Source organism: Salvelinus fontinalis, unplaced genomic scaffold, assembly GCF_029448725.1.
Source record: "Salvelinus fontinalis isolate EN_2023a unplaced genomic scaffold, ASM2944872v1 scaffold_0004, whole genome shotgun sequence".
Taxonomy (NCBI): Eukaryota; Metazoa; Chordata; class Actinopteri; order Salmoniformes; family Salmonidae; genus Salvelinus; species Salvelinus fontinalis.
Genome location: NW_026600213.1, coordinates 1,455,742 through 1,479,256, shown reverse-complemented (window position 1 = coordinate 1,479,256; position 23,515 = coordinate 1,455,742). Strand labels below are relative to the sequence as shown.

Here is a 23,515-nt window from a genome sequence, read left to right as displayed (position 1 = left end):
AGCAGATTCCCCTTGATGAGGTTGGTCAACACACTTAGGGGGGATCTGATTGGTTGCTGCTGGTCGGGAGGTTATCCATAGGAGAGCAGAGGGAAGCAGATTCCCCTTGATGAGGTTGGTCAGCAGAACATCAACAGATGATGTCTGGGTGACATCAGACACCTTTTCATTGTGCTGGAAATCCAATGGAAGTCTGCTTTCATCCAAACCATCAAAGATGAACATGGCTTTACAGGCAGAGAGTTTATTTGCATTGCCTATGTCTAGTTCTGTGTGGAAGTCATTTAAAAGTCTGAGAAGACTGTACTGGAGATCTTTGATCAAGTTCAGCTCCCGGAAAGGAAGCACAAATATGATGTCCACATCTTGGTTTGCCTTCCCTTCAGCCCAGTCTAGGATGAACTTCTGCACAGAGACAGTTTTTCCGATGCCAGCGATGCCCTTCGTCAGCACAGTTCTGATGCTTCTCTCTTGGCCAGGTAAGGGTTTAAAGATGTCATTGCAGTGGATTGCCGTGTCATGTGAGGTTGGTGTCCTGGATGCTGTCTCTAGCTGCCACACCTCATGTTCATTGTTAACACCTTCACTCTCTCCTTCTGTGATGTAGAGCTCTGTGTAAATCCTGTTGAGGGGAGTTTGGTTCCCTGCTGTTTCGATGCCTTCTATCACACATTCATACCTCCTTCTCAGGCTGTCTTTATGGTTTACTACAGCTCTCTGCAGGCTGTCTTTATGGTTTACAGAGCCTCTTGCATCATTGGGTTCACTCAGGTGCTGTAGTAGAGGACGTGTCCTGGATCTCTTTCTACACTGAGGACAGTCATAGTCTCCTGAAGGAGCAGGTTTCTCCCAGTATCTGGTGATGCACTGTCTGCAGAACCTGTGTCCACAGGTGATAGAGACTGGATCCCTCAGAACCTGCTGACACACTGCACACCTGGACTGATCCTCTGGCAGAGTAGACCATCCACTACAGAGATAAAGGAGAGAGAGATATACTGATCCTCTAACAGAGTAGACCATCCACTACAGAGATAAAGGAGAGAGAGAGAGACTGATCCTCTAACAGAGTAGACCATCCACTACAGAGATAAAGGAGAGAGAGATACTGATCTAACAGAGTAGACCATCCACTACAGAGATAAAGGAGAGAGAGAGATACTGATCCTCTAACAGAGTAGACCATCCACTACAGAGATAAAGGAGAGAGAGAGATACTGATCCTCTAACAGAGTAGACCATCCACTACAGAGATAAAGGAGAGAGAGAGATACTGATCCTGTAACAGAGTAGACCATCCACTACAGAGATAAAGGAGAGAGATACTGATCCTCTAACAGAGTAGACCATCCACTACAGAGATAAAGGAGAGAGAGATACTGATCCTCTAACAGAGTAGACCATCCACTACAGAGATAAAGGAGAGAGAGAGACTGATCCTCTAACAGAGTAGACCATCCACTACAGAGATAAAGGAGAGAGAGAGATACTGATCCTCTAACAGAGTAGACCATCCACTACAGAGATAAAGGAGAGAGATACTGATCCTCTAACAGAGTAGACCATCCACTACAGAGATAAAGGAGAGAGAGATACTGATCCTCTAACAGAGTAGACCATCCACAAAAGAGATAAAGGAGAGAGAGACTGATCCTCTAACAGAGTAGACCATCCACTACAGAGATAAAGGAGAGAGAGAGAGACTGATCCTCATCCCAGAGCGCTAAGAACCTTGGCGTGATCCTGGACAACACCCTGTCGTTCTCAACTCACATCAAGGCGGTGACCCGTTCCTGTAGGTTCATGCTCTACAACATTCGCAGAGTACGACCCTGCCTCACACAGGAAGCGGCGCAGGTCCTAATCCAGGCACTTGTCATCTCCCGTCTGGATTACTGCAACTCGCTGTTGGCTGGGCTCCCTGCCTGTGCCATTAAACCCCTACAACTCATCCAGAACGCCGCAGCCCGTCTGGTGTTCAACCTTCCCAAGTTCTCTCACGTCACCCCGCTCCTCCGCTCTCTCCACTGGCTTCCAGTTGAAGCTCGCATCCGCTACAAGACCATGGTGCTTGCCTACGGAGCTGTGAGGGGAACGGCACCTCCGTACCTTCAGGCTCTGATCAGGCCCTACACCCAAACAAGGGCACTGCGTTCATCCACCTCTGGCCTTCTCGCCTCCCTACCTCTGAGGAAGTACAGTTCCCGCTCAGCCCAGTCAAAACTGTTCGCTGCTCTGGCACCCCAATGGTGGAACAAACTCCCTCACGACGCCAGGTCAGCGGAGTCAATCACCACCTTCCGGAGACACCTGAAACCCCACCTCTTTAAGGAATACCTAGGATAGGATAAAGTAATCCTCCTAACCCCCCCCCCCTCCCCCTTAAATGAGTTAGATGCACTATTGTAAAGTGGTTGTTCCACTGGATATCATAAGGTGAATGCACCAATTTGTAAGTCGCTCTGGATAAGAGCGTCTGCTAAATGACTTAAATGTAAATGTTAAATGTCTAACAGAGTAGACCATCCACTACAGAGATAAAGGAGAGAGAGATACTGATCATCTAACAGAGTAGACCATCCACTACAGAGATAAAGGAGAGAGAGATACTGATCCTCTAAAAGAGTAGACCATCCACTACAGAGATAAAGGAGAGAGAGAGATACTGATCCTCTAACAGAGTAGACCATCCACTACAGAGATAAAGGAGAGAGAGAGAGATACTGATCCTCTAACAGAGTAGACCATCCACTACAGAGATAAAGGAGAGAGATACTGATCCTCTAACAGAGTAGACCATCCACTACAGAGATAAAGGAGAGAGAGATACTGATCCTCTAACAGAGTAGACCATCCACTACAGAGATAAAGGAGAGAGAGATATACTGATCCTCTAACATAGTAGACCATCCACTACAGAGATAAAGGAGAGAGAGAGAGATACTGATCCTCTAACAGAGTAGACCATCCACTACAGAGATAAAGGAGAGAGAGATACTGATCCTCTAACAGAGTAGACCATCCACTACAGAGATAAAGGAGAGAGAGATACTGATCCTCTAACAGAGTAGACCATCCACTACAGAGATAAAGGAGAGAGAGATACTGATCCTGTAACAGAGTAGACCATCCACTACAGAGATAAAGGAGAGAGATACTGATCCTCTAACAGAGTAGACCATCCACTACAGAGATAAAGGAGAGAGAGATACTGATCCTCTAACAGAGTAGACCATCCACTACAGAGATAAAGGAGAGAGAGATACTGATCCTCTAACAGAGTAGACCATCCACTACAGAGATAAAGGAGAGAGAGAGATACTGATCCTCTTAACAGAGTAGACCATCCACTACAGAGATAAAGGAGAGAGAGAGATACTGATCCTCTAACAGAGTAGACCATCCACTACAGAGATAAAGGAAAGAGAGAGATACTGATCCTCTAACAGAGTAGACCATCCACTACAGAGATAAAGGAGAGAGAGATACTGATCCTCTAACAGAGTAGACCATCCACTACAGAGATAAAGGAGAGAGAGATACTGATCCTCTAACAGAGTAGACCATCCACTAGAGATAAAGGAGAGAGAGATACTGATCCTCTAACAGAGTAGACCATCCACTACAGAGATAAAGGAGAGAGAGAGACATCTTGAACATTCTCAAATTACACATTACAACAACAACAAAAATGTGGTGACGTACCTTCGGTCAAAGGTAACTGATCCAGCACCACTGGAATTAACAGGACGATCCATGGAGAAGTCACTGTTCATAGACAGACAGGTGGGAACAGTATACTCTGTTCATAGACAGACAGCTGGGAACAGTATACTCTGTTCATAGACAGCTGGGAACAGTATACTCTGTTCATAGACAGACAGCTGGGAACAGTATACTCTGTTCATAGACAGACAGCTGGGAACAGTATACTCTGTTCATAGACAGACAGCTGGGAACAGTATACTCTGTTCATAGACAGACAGCTGGGAACAGTATACTCTGTTCATAGACAGACAGCTGGGAACAGTATACTCTGTTCATAGACAGACAGCTGGGAACAGTATACTCTGTTCATAGACAGACAGATGGGAACAGTATACTCTGTTCATAGACAGACAGCTGGGAACAGTATACTCTGTTCATAGACAGACAGATGGGAACAGTATACTGTGCTGTCTGAGTGTGGTAGAAGCCTCTGGAATGAATAACATGTCCACAGAGCCATTACTAGAATGTTAGATTCTACACAGACCAGTGTGTCTCAGACCAACGACCCCGTTCAAAGACACTTTAATAGTTTGATTTGCTCATTCACCCTCTGAATGGCACACATACACAATCCATGTCTCAACTGTCTCAAGGATTGATGCTAATTATTTAACCTGTAACCTCCCCTTCATCTACACAGATTGAAGTGGATTTAACAAGTGACGTCAATAAGGGATCGTAGCGTTCACCTGGATTCACCTTGTCAGTCTACGTCGTGGAAAAAGCAGGTGTTCATAATGTTTTGTGAACTCAGTGTCGTAAAATATGACATAAACAACAAATGATAAGCAGATGCTTTACAGTATATACTCAAATACACAAAATACATCTGGTTTCAGATCCTGAAGATTCTCCTCTTCAATAGTAATATCATCAATTCTGACCAGTAACTTACCTGGGGTCAAAGGTCCCTGATCCATCACTAAAATGTATAGGCTGATGCATAGAGAAGTCACTCCTCATGGACAGATGACTGGGTACTGGAGAGACTGATCTCTGGAAAGACTGAGTTTGCTTGGAGATTCTGGAAAACATAATGAATCACCATGTAACTACATCATAAAATATATCAACATTATATATCAATAGATTAGATACATTACATAAAACATTAAACTATATCAACATTATATATCAATAGATTATATACACATTACATAAAGCATTAAAATGTAGGCCATTACATAAAGCATTAAAATTTAGGCCATTACATAAAGCAACAAACAAAATAAGTGTAAAAAACATTAACACCCTCCTAGAGTACCAGTACTGAGTCAATGTGCAGGGGTACCAGGTAGTTGAGGTAATAATGAGACTATAAGGAGTACCAGTACTGAGTCAATGTGCAGGGTACCAGGTAGTTGAGGTAATAATGAGACTATAAGGAGTACCAGTACTGAGTCCATGTGCAGGGGTAGTTGAGGTAATAATGAGGCTATAAGGAGTACCAGTACTGAGTCAATGTGCAGGGGTGCCAGGTAGTTGAGGTAATAATGAGACTATAAGGAGTACCAGTACTGAGTCAATGTGCAGGGTACCAGGTAGTTGAGGTAATAATGAGACTATAAGGAGTACCAGTACTGAGTCAATGTGCAGGGTACCAGGTAATTGAGGTAATAATGAGACTATAAGGAGTACCAGTACTGAGTCAATGTGCAGGGGTACCAGGTAGTTGAGGTAATAATGAGACTATAAGGAGTACCAGTACTGAGTCAATGTGCAGGGTACCAGGTAGTTGAGGTAATAATGAGACTATAAGGAGTACCAGTACTGAGTCAATGTGCAGGGTACCAGGTAGTTGAGGTAATAATGAGACTATAAGGAGAACCAGTACTGAGTCAATGTGCAGGGTACCAGGTAGTTGAGGTAATAATGAGACTATAAGGAGTACCAGTACTGAGTCAATGTGCAGGGGTACCAGGTAGTTGAGGTAATAATGAGACTATAAGGAGTACCAGTACTGAGTCAATGTGCAGGGTACCAGGTAGTTGAGGTAATAATGAGACTATAAGGAGAACCAGTACTGAGTCAATGTGCAGGGTACCAGGTAGTTGAGGTAATAATGAGACTATAAGGAGTACCAGTACTGAGTCAATGTGCAGGGTACCAGGTAGTTGAGATAATAATGAGACTATAAGGAGAACCAGTACTGAGTCAATGTGCAGGGTACCAGGTAGTTGAGGTAATAATGAGACTATAAGGAGTACCAGTACTGAGTCAATGTGCAGGGTACCAGGTAGTTGAGGTAATAATGAGACTATAAGGAGAACCAGTACTGAGTCAATGTGCAGGGTACCAGGTAGTTGAGGTAATAATGAGACTATAAGGAGTACCAGTACTGAGTCAATGTGCAGGGTACCAGGTAGTTGAGGTAATAATGAGACTATAAGGAGAACCAGTACTGAGTCAATGTGCAGGGTACCAGGTAGTTGAGGTAATAATGAGACTATAAGGAGTACCAGTACTGAGTCAATGTGCAGGGTACCAGGTAGTTGAGGTAATAATGAGACTATAAGGAGTACCAGTACTGAGTCAATGTGCAGGGGTACCAGGTAGTTGAGGTAATAATGAGACTATAAGGAGTACCAGTACTGAGTCAATGTGCAGGGTACCAGGTAGTTGAGGTAATAATGAGACTATAAGGAGTACCAGTACTGAGTCAATGTGCAGGGGTACCAGGTAGTTGAGGTAATAATGAGACTATAAGGAGAACCAGTACTGAGTCAATGTGCAGGGTACCAGATTACATATCTTCGTCCAGGGAGTACACACACACACACACACAGACACAGACACAGACACAGGGAGGGAATACTGTGTTTGTCTAATATTGTTTTAGGACTGTGAAAATGGAAAAAAGGATTAGCCTATGGATTATGAAAACAACAAAAGAAATGGGAAAATGGGAGAGGAGAAATGACTAGAGACAGTGTTGTTTAACTCACTGACCATGACCCATGAGTTCTTCTTACCTTTGTTCAGTAGAAAAATCTCCCTCTCTAAACTTTATAGGCTGCATCATAGACTTGTCACTCTTCATGGACACACAGCTGGGTACAGGGGAGGCTGGTCTCTCCTGCTTGATTGGACTTCAACACAACAGAGACAAACATTACATCTCTCATCTACTCTGAGCTCAGATGGGGAAACATAACAAGAGTTTCATTCCAAAACGCTATATATCCATTTTCAGAAATGTTGGTAAATTCGATTTTATTGTTTGAAGAAATTATGTAAGAGATTGGTGATTTTTCACTAGCTAATAATGGCATGGGGTTGTTCAATGACAGGCATGTATATTTTTTTTTAACTATCACTTGATGGCTTCATTTCAGAGAGACAAATAATCATGTTTTTTTGCAAAATGCTGTATATCTGCCTCATTCTCAGAGAAATCAGAAGCACTGCTAGGTTTTACATAGTAATAATATATATCTGCCTCACTCTCAGAGAAATCAGTAGTACTGCTAGGTTTTACACAGTAATAATATATATCTGCCTCACTCTCAGAGAAATCAGTAGTACTGCTAGGTTTTACACAGTAATAATATATATCTGCCTCACTCTCAGAGAAATCAGTAGTACTGCTAGGTTTTACACAGTAATAATATATATATATGCCTCACTCTCAGAGAAATCAGTAGTACTGCTAGGTTTTACACAGTAATAATATATATCTGCCTCACTCTCAGAGAAATCAGTAGTACTGCTAGGTTTTACACAGTAATAATATATATCTGCCTCACTCTCAGAGAAATCAGTAGTACTGCTAGGTTTTACACAGTAATAATATATATCTGTCTCACTCTCAGAGAAATCAGTAGTACTGCTAGGTTTTATAAAGTAATAATATATATATATATATGCCTCACTCTCAGAGAAATCAGTAGTACTGCTAGGTTTTACACAGTAATAATATATATATATGCCTCACTCTCAGAGAAATCAGTAGTACTGCTAGGTTTTACACAGTAATAATATATATCTGCCTCACTCTCAGAGAAATCAGTAGTACTGCTAGGTTTTACACAGTAATAATATATATCTGCCTCACTCTCAGAGAAATCAGTAGTACTGCTAGGTTTTACACAGTAATAATATATATCTGCCTCACTCTCAGAGAAATCAGTAGTACTGCTAGGTTTTACACAGTAATAATATATATCTGCCTCACTCTCAGAGAAATCAGTAGTACTGCTAGGTTTTACATAGTAATAATATATATCTGCCTCACTCTCAGAGAAATCAGTAGTACTGCTAGGTTTTACACAGTAATAATATATATCTGCCTCACTCTCAGAGAAATCAGTAGTACTGCTAGGTTTTACAGAGTAATAATATATATCTGCCTCACTCTCAGAGAAATCAGTAGTACTGCTGGGTTTTACACAGTAATAATATATATCTGCCTCACTCTCAGAGAAATCAGTAGTACTGCTAGGTTTTACAGAGTAATAATATATATCTACCTCACTCTCAGAGAAATCAGTAGGACTGCTAGGATTATTACAGTAATAATATATATCTGCCTCACTCTCAGTGAAATCAGTAGTACTGCTAGGTTTTACACAGTAATAATATATATCTGCCTCACTCTCAGAGAAATCAGTAGTACTGCTAGGTTTTACACAGTAATAATATATATCCGTCTCACTCTCAGAGAAATCAGTAGTACTGCTAGGTTTTATACAGTAATAATATATATATGCCTCACTCTCAGAGAAATCAGTAGTACTGCTAGGTTTTACACAGTAATAATATATATATATGCCTCACTCTCAGAGAAATCAGTAGTACTGCTAGGTTTTACACAGTAATAATATATATCTGCCTCACTCTCAGAGAAATCAGTAGTACTGCTAGGTTTTACACAGTAATAATATATATCTGCCTCACTCTCAGAGAAATCAGTAGAACTGCTAGGATTTACACAGTAATAATATATATCTGCCTCACTCTCAGAGAAATCAGTAGTACTGCTAGGTTTTACACAGTAATAATATATATCTGCCTCACTCTCAGAGAAATCAGTAGTACTGCTAGGTTTTACACAGTAATAATATATATCTGCCTCACTCTCAGAGACATCAGTAGTACTGCTAGGTTTTACACAGTAATAATATATATCTGCCTCACTCTCAGAGAAATCAGTAGTACTGCTAGGTTTTACACAGTAATAATATATATCTGCCTCACTCTCAGAGAAATCAGTAGTACTGCTAGGTTTTACACAGTAATAATATATATCTGTCTCACTCTCAGAGAAATCAGTAGTACTGCTAGGTTTTATAAAGTAATAATATATATATATATATGCCTCACTCTCAGAGAAATCAGTAGTACTGCTAGGTTTTACACAGTAATAATATATATATATGCCTCACTCTCAGAGAAATCAGTAGTACTGCTAGGTTTTACACAGTAATAATATGTATCTGCCTCACTCTCAGAGAAATCAGTAGTACTGCTAGGTTTTACACAGTAATAATATATATCTGCCTCACTCTCAGAGAAATCAGTAGTACTGCTAGGTTTTACACAGTAATAATATATATCTGCCTCACTCTCAGAGAAATCAGTAGTACTGCTAGGTTTTACACAGTAATAATATATATCTGCCTCACTCTCAGAGAAATCAGTAGTACTGCTAGGTTTTATACAGTAATAATATATATCTGCCTCACTCTCAGAGAAATCAGTAGTACTGCTAGGTTTTACACAGTAATAATATATATCTGCCTCACTCTCAGAGAAATCAGTAGTACTGCTAGGTTTTATACAGTAATAATATATATCTGCCTCACTCTCAGAGAAATCAGTAGTACTGCTAGGTTTTACACAGTAATAATATATATCTGCCTCACTCTCAGAGAAATCAGTTGTACTGCTAGGTTTTACACAGTAATAATATATATCTGCCTCATGCTCAGAGAAATCAGTAGTACTGCTAGGTTTTACACAGTAATAATATATATCTGCCTCACTATCAGAGAAATCAGTAGTACTGCTAGGTTTTACACAGTAATAATATATATCTGCCTCACTCTCAGAGAAATCAGTAGTACTGCTAGGATTACACAGTAATAATATATATATCTGCCTCACTCTCAGTGAAATCAGTAGTACTGCTAGGTTTTACACAGTAATAATATATATATCTGCCTCACTCTCAGTGAAATCAGTAGTACTGCTAGGTTTTACACAGTAATAATATATATCTTCCTCACTCTCAGAGACATCAGTAGTACTGCTAGGTTTTACACAGTAATAATATATATCTGCCTCACTCTCAGAGAAATCAGTAGTACTGCTAGGTTTTACACAGTAATAATATCTGCCTCACTCTCAGAGAAATCAGTAGTACTGCTAGGTTTTACACAGTAATAATATATATCTGCCTCACTCTCAGAGAAATCAGTAGTACTGCTAGGTTTTACACAGTAATAATATATATCTGCCTCATTCTCAGAGAAATCAGTAGTACTGCTAGGTTTTACACAGTAATAATATATATCTGCCTCACTCTCAGAGAAATCAGTAGTACTGCTAGGTTTTACACAGTAATAATATATATCTGCCTCATTCTCAGAGAAATCAGTAGTACTGCTAGGTTTTACACAGTAATAATATATATCTGCCTCATTCTCAGAGAAATCAGTAGTACTGCTAGGTTTTACACAGTAATAATATATATCTGCCTCACTCTCAGAGAAATCAGTAGTACTGCTAGGTTTTACACAGTAATAATATATATCTGCCTCACTCTCAGAGAAATCAGTAGTACTGCTAGGTTTTATACAGTAATAATATATATCTGCCTCACTCTCAGAGAAATCAGTAGTACTGCTAGGTTTTACACAGTAATAATATATATCTGCCTCATTCTCAGAGAAATCAGTAGTACTGCTAGGTTTTACACAGTAATAATATATATCTGCCTCAGTCTCAGGGAAATCAGTAGTACTGCTAGGTTTTACACAGTAATAATATATATCTGCCTCACTCTCAGAGAAATCAGTAGTACTGCTAGGTTTTACACAGTAATAATATATATCTGCCTCACTCTCAGAGAAATCAGTAGTACTGCTAGGTTTTACACAGTAATAATATATATCTGCCTCACTCTCAGAGAAATCAGTAGTACTGCTAGGTTTTATACAGTAATAATATATATCTGCCTCACTCTCAGAGAAATCAGTAGTACTGCTAGGTTTTACACAGTAATAATATATATATTCTGTACAACTGCACGTTGGCTCTGCTAGACCTCTGCTTATGACCAACTTTAGTGTTCTGTGTTTCAGAGAAACATCATGACCAACTTTAGTGTTCTGTGTTTCAGAGAAACATCATGACCAACTTTAGTATTCTGTGTTTCAGAGAAACATCATGACCAACTTTAGTGTTCTGTGTTTCAGAGAAACATCATGACCAACTTTAGTCTTCTGTGTTTCAGAGAAACATCATGACCAACTTTAGTCTTCTGTGTTTTAGAGAAACATCATGACCAACTTTAGTCTTTACTGTTTTAGAGAAACATCATGACCAACTTTAGTCTTTACTCTTTTAGAGAAACATCATGACCAACTTTAGTGTTCTGTGTTTCAGAGAAACATCATGACCAACTTTAGTCTTTACTGTTTTAGAGAAACATCATGACCAACTTTAGTCTTTACTGTTTTAGAGAAACATCATGACCAACTTTAGTCTTTACTGTTTCAGAGAAACATCATGACCAACTTTAGTGTTCTGTGTTTTAGAGAAACATCATGACCAACTTTAGTGTTCTGTGTTTCAGAGAAACATCATGACCAACTTTAGTGTTCTGTGTTTCAGAGAAACATCATGACCAACTTTAGTCTTCTGTGTTTCAGAGAAACATCATGACCAACTTTAGTCTTCTGTGTTTTAGAGAAACATCATGACCAACTTTAGTCTTTACTGTTTTAGAGAAACATCATGACCAACTTTAGTCTTTACTCTTTTAGAGAAACATCATGACCAACTTTAGTGTTCTGTGTTTCAGAGAAACATCATGACCAACTTTAGTCTTTACTGTTTTAGAGAAACATCATGACCAACTTTAGTCTTTACTGTTTTAGAGAAACATCATGACCAACTTTAGTCTTTACTGTTTCAGAGAAACATCATGACCAACTTTAGTGTTCTGTGTTTTAGAGAAACATCATGACCAACTTTAGTGTTCTGTGTTTCAGAGAAACATCATGACCAACTTTAGTGTTCTGTGTTTCAGAGAAACATCATGACCAACTTTAGTCTTCTGTGTTTCAGAGAAACATCATGACCAACTTTAGTCTTCTGTGTTTTAGAGAAACATCATGACCAACTTTAGTCTTTACTGTTTTAGAGAAACATCATGACCAACTTTAGTCTTTACTCTTTTAGAGAAACATCATGACCAACTTTAGTGTTCTGTGTTTCAGAGAAACATCATGACCAACTTTAGTCTTTACTGTTTTAGAGAAACATCATGACCAACTTTAGTCTTTACTGTTTTAGAGAAACATCATGACCAACTTTAGTCTTTACTGTTTCAGAGAAACATCATGACCAACTTTAGTGTTCTGTGTTTTAGAGAAACATCATGACCAACTTTAGTGTTCTGTGTTTTAGAGAAACATCATGACCAACTTTAGTCTTTACTGTTTTAGAGAAACATCATGACCAACTTTAGTGTTCTGTGTTTTACAGCATTCTTAAATCTCTGAGCTGTTTCAAATTGTTGTTATTAATGTGGCACTTGAAAACGTTTGTATTCTAACACCTGCATCAGACCACTAGAACAGCTGAGTAATCTAACACCTGTCTCAGACCACTAGAACAGCTGAGTAATCTAACACCTGCATCAGACCACTAGAACAGCTGAGTAATCTAACACCTGCCTCAGACCACTAGAACAGCTGAGTAATCTAACATCTGCCTCAGACCACTAGAACAGCTGAGTAATCTAACACCTGCCTCAGACCACTAGAACAGCTGAGTAATCTAACATCTGCCTCAGACCACTAGAACAGCTGAGTAATCTAACACCTGCCTCAGACAACTAGAACAGCTGAGTAATCTAACACCTGCCTCAGACCACTAGAACAGCTGAGTAATCTAACACCTGCCTCAGACCACTAGAACAGCTGAGTAATCTAACACCTGTCTCAGACCACTAGAACAGCTGAGTAATCTACCACCTGTCTCAGACCACTAGAACAGCTGAGTAATCTAACACCTGCCTCAGACCACTAGAACAGCTGAGTAATCTAACACCTGCCTCAGACCACTAGAACAGCTGAGTAATCTAACACCTGCCTCAGACCACTAGAACAGCTGAGTAATCTACCACCTGTCTCAGACCACTAGAACAGCTGAGTAATCTAACACCTGCCTCAGACCACTAGAACAGCTGAGTAATCTACCACCTGCCTCAGACCACTAGAACAGCTGAGTAATCTAACACCTGCCTCAGACCACTAGAACAGCTGAGTAATCTAACACCTGCCTCAGACCACTAGAACAGCTTAGTAATCTACCACCTGCCTCAGACCACTAGAACAGCTGAGTAATCTACCACCTGCCTCAGACCACTAGAACAGCTGAGTAATCTACCACCTGCCTCAGACCACTAGAACAGCTGAGTAATCTACCACCTGCCTTAGACCACTAGAACAGCTGAGTAATCTACCACCTGCCTCAGACCACTAGAACAGCTGAGTAATCTAACACCTGCCTCAGACCACTAGAACAGCTGAGTAATCTAACACCTGCCTCAGACCACTAGAACAGCTGAGTAATCTAACACCTGCCTCAGACCACTAGAACAGCTGAGTAATCTACCACCTGCCTCAGACCACTAGAACAGCTGAGTAATCTAACACCTGCCTCAGACCACTAGAACAGCTGAGTAATCTAACACCTGCCTCAGACCACTAGAACAGCTGAGTAATCTAACACCTGCCTCAGACAACTAGAACAGCTGAGTAATCTAACACCTGTCTCAGACCACTAGAACAGCTGAGTAATCTAACACCTGCCTCAGACCACTAGAACAGCTGAGTAATCTACCACCTGCCTCAGACCACTAGAACAGCTGAGTAATCTAACACCTGCCTCAGACCACTAGAACAGCTGAGTAATCTAACACCTGCCTCAGACCACTAGAACAGCTTAGTAATCTAACACCTGCCTCAGACCACTAGAACAGCTGAGTAATCTACCACCTGTCTCAGACCACTAGAACAGCTGAGTAATCTAACACCTGCCTCAGACCACTAGAACAGCTGAGTAATCTACCACCTGCCTCAGACCACTAGAACAGCTGAGTAATCTAACACCTGCCTCAGACCACTAGAACAGCTGAGTAATCTACCACCTGCCTCAGACCACTAGAACAGCTGAGTAATCTAACACCTGCCACAGACCACTAGAACAGCTGAGTAATCTAACACCTGTCTCAGACCACTAGAACAGCTGAGTAATCTAACACCTGCCTCAGACCACTAGAACAGCTGAGTAATCTACCACCTGTCTCAGACCACTAGAACAGCTGAGTAATCTAACACCTGCCTCAGACCACTAGAAAAGCTGAGTAATCTACCACCTGCCTCAGACCACTAGAACAGCTGAGTAATCTACCACCTGCCTCAGACCACTAGAACAGCTTAGTAATCTACCACCTGCCTCAGACCACTAGAAAAGCTGAGTAATCTACCACCTGCCTCAGACCACTAGAAAAGCTGAGTAATCTAACACCTGCCTCAGACCACTAGAAAAGCTGAGTAATCTAACACCTGCCTCAGACCACTAGAACAGCTGAGTAATCTACCACCTGCCTCAGACCACTAGAAAAGCTGAGTAATCTAACACCTGCCTCAGACCACTAGAACAGCTGAGTAATCTACCACCTGCCTCAGACCACTAGAACAGCTGAGTAATCTAACACCTGCCTCAGACCACTAGAACAGCTGAGTAATCTACCACCTGTCTCAGACCACTAGAACAGCTGAGTAATCTAACACCTGTCTCAGACCACTAGAACAGCTGAGTAATCTAACACCTGCCTCAGACCACTAGAACAGCTGAGTAATCTACCACCTGTCTCAGACCACTAGAACAGCTGAGTAATCTAACACCTGCCTCAGACCACTAGAACAGCTGAGTAATCTAACACCTGCCTCAGACCACTAGAACAGCTGAGTAATCTAACACCTGCCTCAGACCACTAGAACAGCTGAGTAATCTACCACCTGCCACAGACCACTAGAACAGCTGAGTAATCTAACACCTGCCTCAGACCACTAGAACAGCTGAGTAATCTAACACCTGCCTCAGACCACTAGAACAGCTGAGTAATCTAACACCTGCCTCAGACCACTAGAACAGCTGAGTAATCTAACACCTGTCTCAGACCACTAGAACAGCTGAGTAATCTAACACCTGCCTCAGACCACTAGAACAGCTGAGTAATCTAACACCTGTCTCAGACCACTAGAACAGCTGAGTAATCTACCACCTGCCTCAGACCACTAGAACAGCTGAGTAATCTACCACCTGCCTCAGACCACTAGAACAGCTGAGTAATCTACCACCTGCCTCAGACCACTAGAACAGCTGAGTAATCTACCACCTGCCTCAGACCACTAGAACAGCTGAGTAATCTACCACCTGCCTCAGACCACTAGAACAGCTGAGTAATCTACCACCTGCCTCAGACCACTAGAACAGCTGAGTAATCTAACACCTGCCTCAGACCACTAGAACAGCTGAGTAATCTAACACCTGCCTCAGACCACTAGAACAGCTGAGTAATCTACCACCTGCCTCAGACCACTAGAACAGCTGAGTAATCTACCACCTGCCTCAGACCACTAGAACAGCTGAGTAATCTACCACCTGCCTCAGACCACTAGAACAGCTGAGTAATCTAACACCTGCCTCAGACCACTAGAACAGCTGAGTAATCTACCACCTGCCTCAGACCACTAGAACAGCTGAGTAATCTACCACCTGCCTCAGACCACTAGAACAGCTGAGTAATCTACCACCTGCCTCAGACCACTAGAACAGCTGAGTAATCTACCACCTGCCTCAGACCACTAGAACAGCTGAGTAATCTACCACCTGCCTCAGACCACTAGAACAGCTGAGTAATCTACCACCTGCCTCAGACCACTAGAACAGCTGAGTAATCTACCACCTGCCTCAGACCACTAGAACAGCTGAGTAATCTACCACCTGCCTCAGACCACTAGAACAGCTGAGTAATCTACCACCTGCCTCAGACCATTAGAACAGCTGAGTAATCTAACACCTGACTCAGACCACTAGAACAGCTGAGTAATCTAACACCTGCCTCAGACCACTAGAACAGCTGAGTAATCTAACACCTGCCTCAGACCACTAGAACAGCTGAGTAATCTACCACCTGCCTCAGACCACTAGAACAGCTGAGTAATCTACCACCTGCCTCAGACCATTAGAACAGCTGAGTAATCTAACACCTGACTCAGACCACTAGAACAGCTGAGTAATCTAACACCTGCCTCAGACCACTAGAACAGCTGAGTAATCTAACACCTGCCTCAGACCACTAGAACAGCTGAGTAATCTACCACCTGCCTCAGACCACTAGAACAGCTGAGTAATCTACCACCTGACTCAGACCACTAGAACAGCTGAGTAATCTACCACCTGCCTCAGACCACTAGAACAGCTGAGTAATCTACCACCTGACTCAGACCACTAGAACAGCTGAGTAATCTAACACCTGCCTCAGACCACTAGAACAGCTGAGTAATCTAACACCTGCCTCAGACCACTAGAACAGCTGAGTAATCTAACACCTGCCTCAGACCACTAGAACAGCTGAGTAATCTAACACCTGCCTCAGACCACTAGAACAGCTGAGTAATCTAACACCTGCCTCAGACCACTAGAACAGCTGAGTAATCTACCACCTGCCTCAGACCACTAGAACAGCTGAGTAATCTAACACCTGCCTCAGACCACTAGAACAGCTGAGTAATCTAACACCTGCCTCAGACCACTAGAACAGCTGAGTAATCTAACACCTGCCTCAGACCACTAGAACAGCTGAGTAATCTATCACCTGCATCAGACCACTAGAACAGCTGAGTAATCTAACACCTGCATCAGACCACTAGAACAGCTGAGTAATCTAACACCTGCCTCAGACCACTAGAACAGCTGAGTAATCTATCACCTGTCTCAGACCACTAGAACAGCTGAGTAATCTAACACCTGCCTCAGACCACTAGAACAGCTGAGTAATCTAACACCTGCCTCAGACCACTAGAACAGCTGAGTAATCTAACACCTGCCTCAGACCACTAGAACAGCTGAGTAATCTAACACCTGCCTCAGACCACTAGAACAGCTGAGTAATCTAAACCCTGCCTCAAACCACTAGAACAGCTGAGTAATCTAACACCTGCCACAGACCACTAGAACAACTGAGTAAACTACCTCCTGCCTCAGACCACTAGAACAGCTGAGTAATCTACCACCTGCCTCAGACCACTAGAACAGCTGAGTAATCTAACACCTGCCTCAGAAAACTAGAACAGCTGAGTAATCTAACACCTGCCTCAGACCATTAGAACAATTGAGTAATCTACCACCTGCCTCAGAAAACTAGAACAGCTGAGTAATCTACCACCTGCCTCAGACCACTAGAACAGCTGAGTAATCTAATACCTGCCTCAGACGACTAGAACAGCTGAGTAATCTACCACCTGCCTCAGACCACTAGAACAGCTGAGTAATCTAACACCTATCTCAGACCACTAGAACAGCTGAGTAATCTAACACCTGCCTCAGACCACTAGAACAGCTGAGTAATCTACCACCTGCCTCAGACCACTAGAACAGCTGAGTAATCTACCACCTGCCTCAGACGACTAGAACAGCTGAGTAATCTACCACCTGCCTCAGACCACTAGAACAGCTGAGTAATCTACCTCCTGCCTCACACCACTAGAACAGCTGAGTAATCTAACACCTGCCTCAGACCACTTGAACAGCTGAGTAATCTACCACCTGCCTCAGACCACTAGAACAACTGAGTAAACTACCTCCTGCCTCAGACCACTAGAACAGCTGAGTAATCTACCACCTGCCTCAGACCACTAGAACAGCTGAGTAATCTAACACCTATCTCAGACCACTAGAACAGCTGAGTAATCTAACACCTGCCTCAGACCACTAGAACAGCTGAGTAATCTACCACCTGCCTCAGACCACTAGAACAGCTGAGTAATCTACCACCTGCCTCAGACCACTAGAACAGCTGAGTAATCTACCTCCTGCCTCACACCACTAGAACAGCTGAGTAATCTAACACCTGCCTCAGACCACTTGAACAGCTGAGTAATCTAACACCTGCCTCAGACCACTAGAACAGCTGAGTAATCTAACACCTGCCTCAGACCACTAGAACAGCTGAGTAATCTAACACCTGCCTCAGACCACTAGAACAGCTGAGTAATCTAACACCTGCCTCAGACCACTAGAACAGCTGAGTAATCTACCTCCTGCCTCAGACCACTAGAACAGCTGAGTAATCTACCACCTGCCTCAGACCACTAGAACAGCTGAGTAATCTAACACCTGCCTCAGACCACTAGAACAGCTGAGTAATCTATCACCTGTCTCAGACCACTAGAACAGCTGAGTAATCTAACACCTGCCTCAGACCACTAGAACAGCTGAGTAATCTAAACCCTGCCTCAAACCACTAGAACAGCTGAGTAATCTAACACCTGCCACAGACCACTAGAACAACTGAGTAAACTACCTCCTGCCTCAGACCACTAGAACAGCTGAGTAATCTAACACCTGCCACAGACCACTAGAACAGCTGAGTAATCTAACACCTGCCTCAGACAACTAGAACAGCTGAGTAATCTAACACCTGCCTCAGACCACTTGAACAGCTGAGTAATCTAACACCTGCCTCAGACCACTAGAACAGCTGAGTAATCTAACACCTGCCTCACACCACTAGAACAGCTGAGTAATCTAACACCTGCCTCAGACCACTTGAACAGCTGTGTAATCTAACACCTGCCTCAAACCACTAGAACAGCTGAGTAATCTACCTCCTGCCTCAGACCACTAGAACAGCTGAGTAATCTAACACCTGCCTCAGACCACTAGAACAGCTGAGTAATCTAACACCTGCCTCAGACCACTAGAACAGCTGAGTAATCTAACACCTGCCTCAGACCACTAGAACAGCTGAGTAATCTAACACCTGCCTCAGACCACTAGAACAGCTGAGTAATCTACCTCCTGCCTCAGACCACTAGAACAGCTGAGTAATCTACCACCTGCCTCAGACCACTAGAACAGCTGAGTAAACTACCTCCTGCCTCAGACCACTAGAACAGCTGAGTAATCTAACATCTGCCTCAGACCACTAGAACAGCTGAGTAATCTAACACCTGCCACAGACCACTAGAACAGCTGAGTAATCTAACACCTGCCTCAGACCACTAGAACAGCTGAGTAATCTAACACCTGCCTCAGACCACTAGAACAGCTGAGTAATCTAACACCTGCCTCAGACCACTAGAACAGCTGAGTAATCTAACACCTGCCTCAGACCACTAGAACAGCTGAGTAATCTACCTCCTGCCTCAGACCACTAGAACAGCTGAGTAATCTACCACCTGCCTCAGACCACTAGAACAGCTGAGTAATCTAACACCTGCCTCAGACCACTAGAACAGCTGAGTAATCTATCACCTGTCTCAGACCACTAGAACAGCTGAGTAATCTAACACCTGCCTCAGACCACTAGAACAGCTGAGTAATCTAAACCCTGCCTCAAACCACTAGAACAGCTGAGTAATCTAACACCTGCCACAGACCACTAGAACAACTGAGTAAACTACCTCCTGCCTCAGACCACTAGAACAGCTGAGTAATCTACCACCTGCCTCAGACCACTAGAACAGCTGAGTAATCTAACACCTGCCTCAGACAACTAGAACAGCTGAGTAATCTAACACCTGCCTCAGACCACTTGAACAGCTGAGTAATCTAACACCTGCCTCAGACCACTAGAACAGCTGAGTGATCTAACACCTGCCTCACACCACTAGAACAGCTGAGTAATCTAACACCTGCCTCAGACCACTTGAACAGCTGAGTAATCTACCACCTGCCTCAGACCACTAGAACAGCTGAGTAAACTACCTCCTGCCTCAGACCACTAGAACAGCTGAGTAATCTAACACCTGCCACAGACCACTAGAACAGCTGAGTAATCTAACACCTGTCTCAGACCATTAGAACAGCTAAGTAATCTAACACCTGCCTCAGACCACTAGAACAGCTGAGTAATCTAACACCTGCCTCAGACCACTAGAACAGCTGAGTAATCTAACACTTGCCTACGAACCACTAGAACAGCTGAGTAATCTAACACCTGCCTCAGACCAGTAGAACAGCTGAGTAATCTAACACCTGCCTCAGACCACTAGAACAGCTGAGTAATCTAACACCTGCCTCAGACCATTAGAACAATTGAGTAATCTACCACCTGCCTCAGACCACTAGAACAGCTGAGTAATCTAACACCTTCCTCAGACCACTAGAACAGCTGAGTAATCTAACACCTGCCTCAGACCACTAGAACAGCTGAGTAATCTAACACCTGTCTCAGACCACTAGAACAGCTGAGTAATCTAACACCTGCCTCAGACCACTAGAACAGCTGAGTAATCTAATACCTGCCTCAGACCACTAGAACAGCTGAGTAATCTACCACCTGCCTCAGACCACTAGAACAGCTGAGTAATCTAACACCTGCCTCAGACCACTAGAACAGTTGAGTAATCTAACACCTGCCTCAGACCACTAGAACAACTGAGTAATCTGCCACCTGCCTCTGACCACTAGAACAGCTGAGTAATCTAACACCTGCCTCAGACCACTAGAACAGCTGAGTAATCTAACACCTATCTCAGACCACAAGAACAGCTGAGTAATCTAACACCTGCCTCAGACCACTAGAACAGCTGAGTAATCTGCCACCTGCCTCAGACCACTAGAACAGCTGAGTAATCTACCACCTGCCTCAGACCACTAGAAAAGCTGAGTAATCTAATACCTGCCTCAGACGACTAGAACAGCTGAGTAATCTAACACCTGCCTCAGACCACTAGAACAGCTGAGTAATCTAACACCTGCCTCAGACCACTAGAACAGCTGAGTAATCTAACACCTGCCTCAGACCACTAGAACAGCTGAGTAATCTACCTCCTGCCTCAGACCACTAGAACAGCTGAGTAATCTACCACCTGCCTCAGACCACTAGAACAGCTGAGTAAACTACCTCCTGCCTCAGACCACTAGAACAGCTGAGTAATCTAACATCTGCCTCAGACCACTAGAACAGCTGAGTAATCTAACACCTGTCTCAGACCACTAGAACAGCTGAGTAATCTAACACCTGCCTCAGACCACTAGAACAGCTGAGTAATCTAACACCTGCCTCAGACCACTAGAACAGCTGAGTAATCTAACACCTGCCTCAGACCACTAGAACAGCTGAGTAATCTAACACCTGCCTCAGACCACTAGAACAGCTGAGTAATCTAACACCTGCCTCAGACCACTAGAACAGATGAGTAATCTAACACCTGCCTCAGACCACTAGAACAGCTGAGTAATCTAACACCTGCCTCAGACCATTAGAACAATTGAGTAATCTACCACCTGCCTCAGACCACTAGAACAGCTGAGTAATCTAACACCTTCCTCAGACCACTAGAACAGCTGAGTAATCTAACACCTGCCTCAGACCACTAGAACAGCTGAGTAATCTAACACCTGTCTCAGACCACTAGAACAGCTGAGTAATCTAACACCTGCCTCAGACCACTAGAACAGCTGAGTAATCTAATACCTGCCTCAGACCACTAGAACAGCTGAGTAATCTACCACCTGCCTCAGACCACTAGAACAGCTGAGTAATCTAACACCTGCCTCAGACCACTAGAACAGTTGAGTAATCTAACACCTGCCTCAGACCACTAGAACAACTGAGTAATCTGCCACCTGCCTCTGACCACTAGAACAGCTGAGTAATCTAACACCTGCCTCAGACCACTAGAACAGCTGAGTAATCTAACACCTATCTCAGACCACAAGAACATCTGAGTAATCTAACACCTGCCTCAGACCACTAGAAAAGCTGAGTAATCTAACACCTGCCTCAGACCACTAGAACAGCTGAGTAATCTAACACCTGTCTCAGACCACTAAAACAGCTGAGTAATCTAACACCTGCCTCAGACCACTAGAACAGCTGAGTAATCTAATACCTGCCTCAGACCACTAGAACAGCTGAGTAATCTACCACCTGCCTCAGACCACTAGAACAGCTGAGTAATCTAACACCTGCCTCAGACCACTAGAACAGTTGAGTAATCTAACACCTGCCTCAGACCACTAGAACAACTGAGTAATCTGCCACCTGCCTCTGACCACTAGAACAGCTGAGTAATCTAACACCTGCCTCAGACCACTAGAACAGCTGAGTAATCTAACACCTATCTCAGACCACAAGAACATCTGAGTAATCTAACACCTGCCTCAGACCACTAGAAAAGCTGAGTAATCTAACACCTGCCTCAGACCACTAGAACAGCTGAGTAATCTAACACCTGTCTCAGACCACTAGAACAGCTGAGTAATCTAACACCTGCCTCAGACAACTAGAACAGCTGAGTAATCTAACACCTGCCTCAGACCACTTGAACAGCTGAGTAATCTAACACCTGCCTCAGACCACTAGAACAGCTGAGTAATCTAACACCTGCCTCACACCACTAGAACAGCTGAGTAATCTAACACCTGCCTCAGACCACTTGAACAGCTGAGTAATCTACCACCTGCCTCAGACCACTAGAACAGCTGAGTAAACTACCTCCTGCCTCAGACCACTAGAACAGCTGAGTAATCTAACATCTGCCTCAGACCACTAGAACAGCTGAGTAATCTAACACCTGTCTCAGACCATTAGAACAGCTAAGTAATCTAACACCTGCCTCAGACCACTAGAACAGCTGAGTAATCTAACACCTGCCTCAGACCACTAGAACAGCTGAGTAATCTAACACTTGCCTACGAACCACTAGAACAGCTGAGTAATCTAACACCTGCCTCAGACCAGTAGAACAGCTGAGTAATCTAACACCTGCCTCAGACCACTAGAACAGCTGAGTAATCTAACACCTGCCTCAGACCATTAGAACAATTGAGTAATCTACCACCTGCCTCAGACCACTAGAACAGCTGAGTAATCTAACACCTTCCTCAGACCACTAGAACAGCTGAGTAATCTAACACCTGCCTCAGACCACTAGAACAGCTGAGTAATCTAACACCTGCCTCAGACCACTAGAACAGCTGAGTAATCTACCACCTGCCTCAGACCACTAGAACAGCTGAGTAATCTAACACCTGCCTCAGACCACTAGAACAGTTGAGTAATCTAACACCTGCCTCAGACCACTAGAACAACTGAGTAATCTGCCACCTGCCTCTGACCACTAGAACAGCTGAGTAATCTAACACCTGCCTCAGACCAATAGAACAGCTGAGTAATCTAACACCTATCTCAGACCACAAGAACAGCTGAGTAATCTAACACCTGCCTCAGACCACTAGAACAGCTGAGTAATCTAACACCTGCCTCAGACCA

General features: G+C 43.1%; 1 protein-coding gene across 1 annotated transcript in view; it reads right to left on the bottom strand.

Annotated features, from left to right (window-relative positions):
• The window catches only part of LOC129841936 (NACHT, LRR and PYD domains-containing protein 12-like), a 286,696-nt gene that overhangs the window by 48,558 nt on the left and 214,623 nt on the right, over positions 1-23,515 (bottom strand). Inside the window, 4 exon segments of the mRNA XM_055910307.1 lie at positions 31-970; positions 3,706-3,786; positions 4,157-4,198; positions 4,667-4,795. Coding sequence (XP_055766282.1) covers positions 31-970; positions 3,706-3,786; positions 4,157-4,198; positions 4,667-4,795 — 1,192 coding nt within the window.